Source organism: Apis dorsata, unplaced genomic scaffold (genome assembly GCF_000469605.1).
Source record: "Apis dorsata unplaced genomic scaffold, Apis dorsata 1.3 scaffold_32, whole genome shotgun sequence".
In the NCBI taxonomy this organism is placed as follows: Eukaryota; Metazoa; Arthropoda; class Insecta; order Hymenoptera; family Apidae; genus Apis; species Apis dorsata.
Window position 1 is genome coordinate 919,291 of NW_006263334.1, and position 2,163 is coordinate 921,453.

The 2,163-nt window shown below is 39.2% G+C and overlaps 1 protein-coding gene across 1 annotated transcript in view; it reads right to left on the bottom strand.

Moving 5' to 3' along the window:
- Positions 1-2,163, bottom strand: part of LOC102679565 — a 39,479-nt gene that overhangs the window by 7,874 nt on the left and 29,442 nt on the right. Inside the window, exons 3-4 of the mRNA XM_006608292.2 lie at positions 417-816; positions 1-18 (exon numbers count right to left, since the gene is read on the bottom strand). Of these exons, the coding sequence (XP_006608355.1) occupies positions 1-18; positions 417-816 (418 nt within the window). The remainder of the gene's footprint in view (positions 19-416; positions 817-2,163) is intronic.

A 2,163-nucleotide genomic window follows, 5' to 3' on the forward strand; every position in this document is an offset into this window, starting at 1 on the left:
TCGACGACCTCAGCACTCCTGTCGAATTTATTATATTTTTCAAATTGGTTTTTTTAATTGTCCAAGAGAGAGAGAGAGAGAGAGAGCGTGAGTAATAAAATAAAAAATGGTAAATATTACTTTGGATATACGGAACTGCATAGCGAGGCGGTGGAACGTTTGTGTGTCACGCGGGGAAATTTTCGTTTAACAGAGTAGTTGTAGCGCTAACGCGCTAAACGATCTAAACGGTACGGAGCTGTGTTAATTGGAGGGGAGTGCGTGGCGTCTTTCTCTTACTCACACGTTTCCTTCTTCGAGGTGGCGCGAACGGAAGGGAGAGAGAAGATGAAAAAGATGGATTAAAAAATTTTCCACGTGTTTCTTCTTTCGTTTATCGATCGACGATAGCGGATAAAAGTTGGAAGAAAACTTACCCGCGAGGCTGGGCCTCGACCTCGAGGAGATCGGCGGTAGCCGACATGTTCCTCCTAAAGGTACACCAGCCAATCGGTGACCACCGCACTTGCGGCAATTGCCGAGCTTCCGCGTGGTTCCGGTGAGAAATTCCGGACAGGAACATACTACCAATACTGGTGCTCCCGGGGGTGGCGGGGGCGGGGGTGTCATGAAGCCTCGTGGCTCGTGACCAGGCCTCGAAGACCGAACCGTACCGTACAGCCATGGATCCCCGTAGATCATTTGACGCGAAATCCCGCTTCCGCCGCTTATCGTTCCCCACCCCTTCCCCTGGGGGTCATCGGTGGCCTGGCTCTGCCGCGACAAGCCCAGTCTCACGCTCCACGACTTCTTCCCTTTGCTCAGTGTATCGTAATTCTGAAACAACGATGAATATCGAATCGTTATTATTATATTCGAATATTCGTTTGATTCAATTGGATAAGAATAAAAATACGTACGATCGTTATTTGTAAATTGATTGTTTCATTGATTTTTTTTTATTTAGGGGAAATAGATTTTTGGGACTTTGAAAATAAAAGAGAGGAAAAATAAATGTAGGGTATCGATGCTTGACCATGAGTTCGTTTGTCTCGTGATAAATTCTCTCGCGGTGATTATTGTTTTCTCTTCCGTAGTTGCGGTAAAAGTGATTGATGCGTTTCTGCAACCATGGACGAAACATAATGCGACTTGCATTCTCTATGGAATTTCACGATACGTTCTATTGTGTTGATATGATATATACGGACGATGTGTTGTAATTTATTGATTTTCTTTTTTTTTTTTTTTCTTACTATTCGTGATATCACATATCCTTTTTATCGATCGACGTTTAATTCATGGAATATTGTTGAATTTATTTTTTATAAATATTAAATTTTCTCAATTCGCGTCGAGTTAAACAATCCAGCTTTTGATTCATCGACTTCGAGCGATCGTTTAAGACAGCAACATTTTAGCCACGAGTTGTAATATTAGATGCATTATTACATCACAAGCGTCAACGTGTTAGTAATTAGCATAATGTTACTGCAATATCAACGTTCACGAACGTTGTACCAGTATTCCGACTGGGCATCGGAATACAAGAAAACAAGGTTTGCTTAGATATTAACATATATGTAGATTGAGCAATAGCACGACTGGTACAGCGTATACCGGTTTTCTTCTTGGTTCGAAAAAAAGTAGCCAAGTATATATATATATATATATTTTTTTTTTTTTTACATAAACATTTTTATATAAGACAAAAATAGGAAATAGGAATATGAGTTTTTTTCTTAAACGGCGTTACGAGATATTTTTACGACTTATTGCCTTACTTATTTACTTAGAATTAATAATCCTGTGAAACAGTAGTATTGATATTAAAAAAATTTTTAATGCTATTTATAGAAATACGTTCGAGGTTGAATCGACGTCGTTCTCCTTTTTTTTTTTAAGTTAATGATTGTTTCGCAAGTTATTAACTCGCTTTAAATTTGTTACATGCGCGTGAATCTTCTGGGTACGTCGACAAAATTAATATTCATCGCGCGTGGTTATCGCGAATAATTACAGTTGTTTATTATTGTTATTCGAAAAGGTGAATGTGCACGTGATGCTTTCGTTTTCAACAGGATATCCTGACTTAATAAACGGAATTTTCAATGAGTTACGTTACATTACCGCGGCTCGATAATGTTAACACTTTCGATCTTGTGTGTGTGTGTGTGTGTGTGT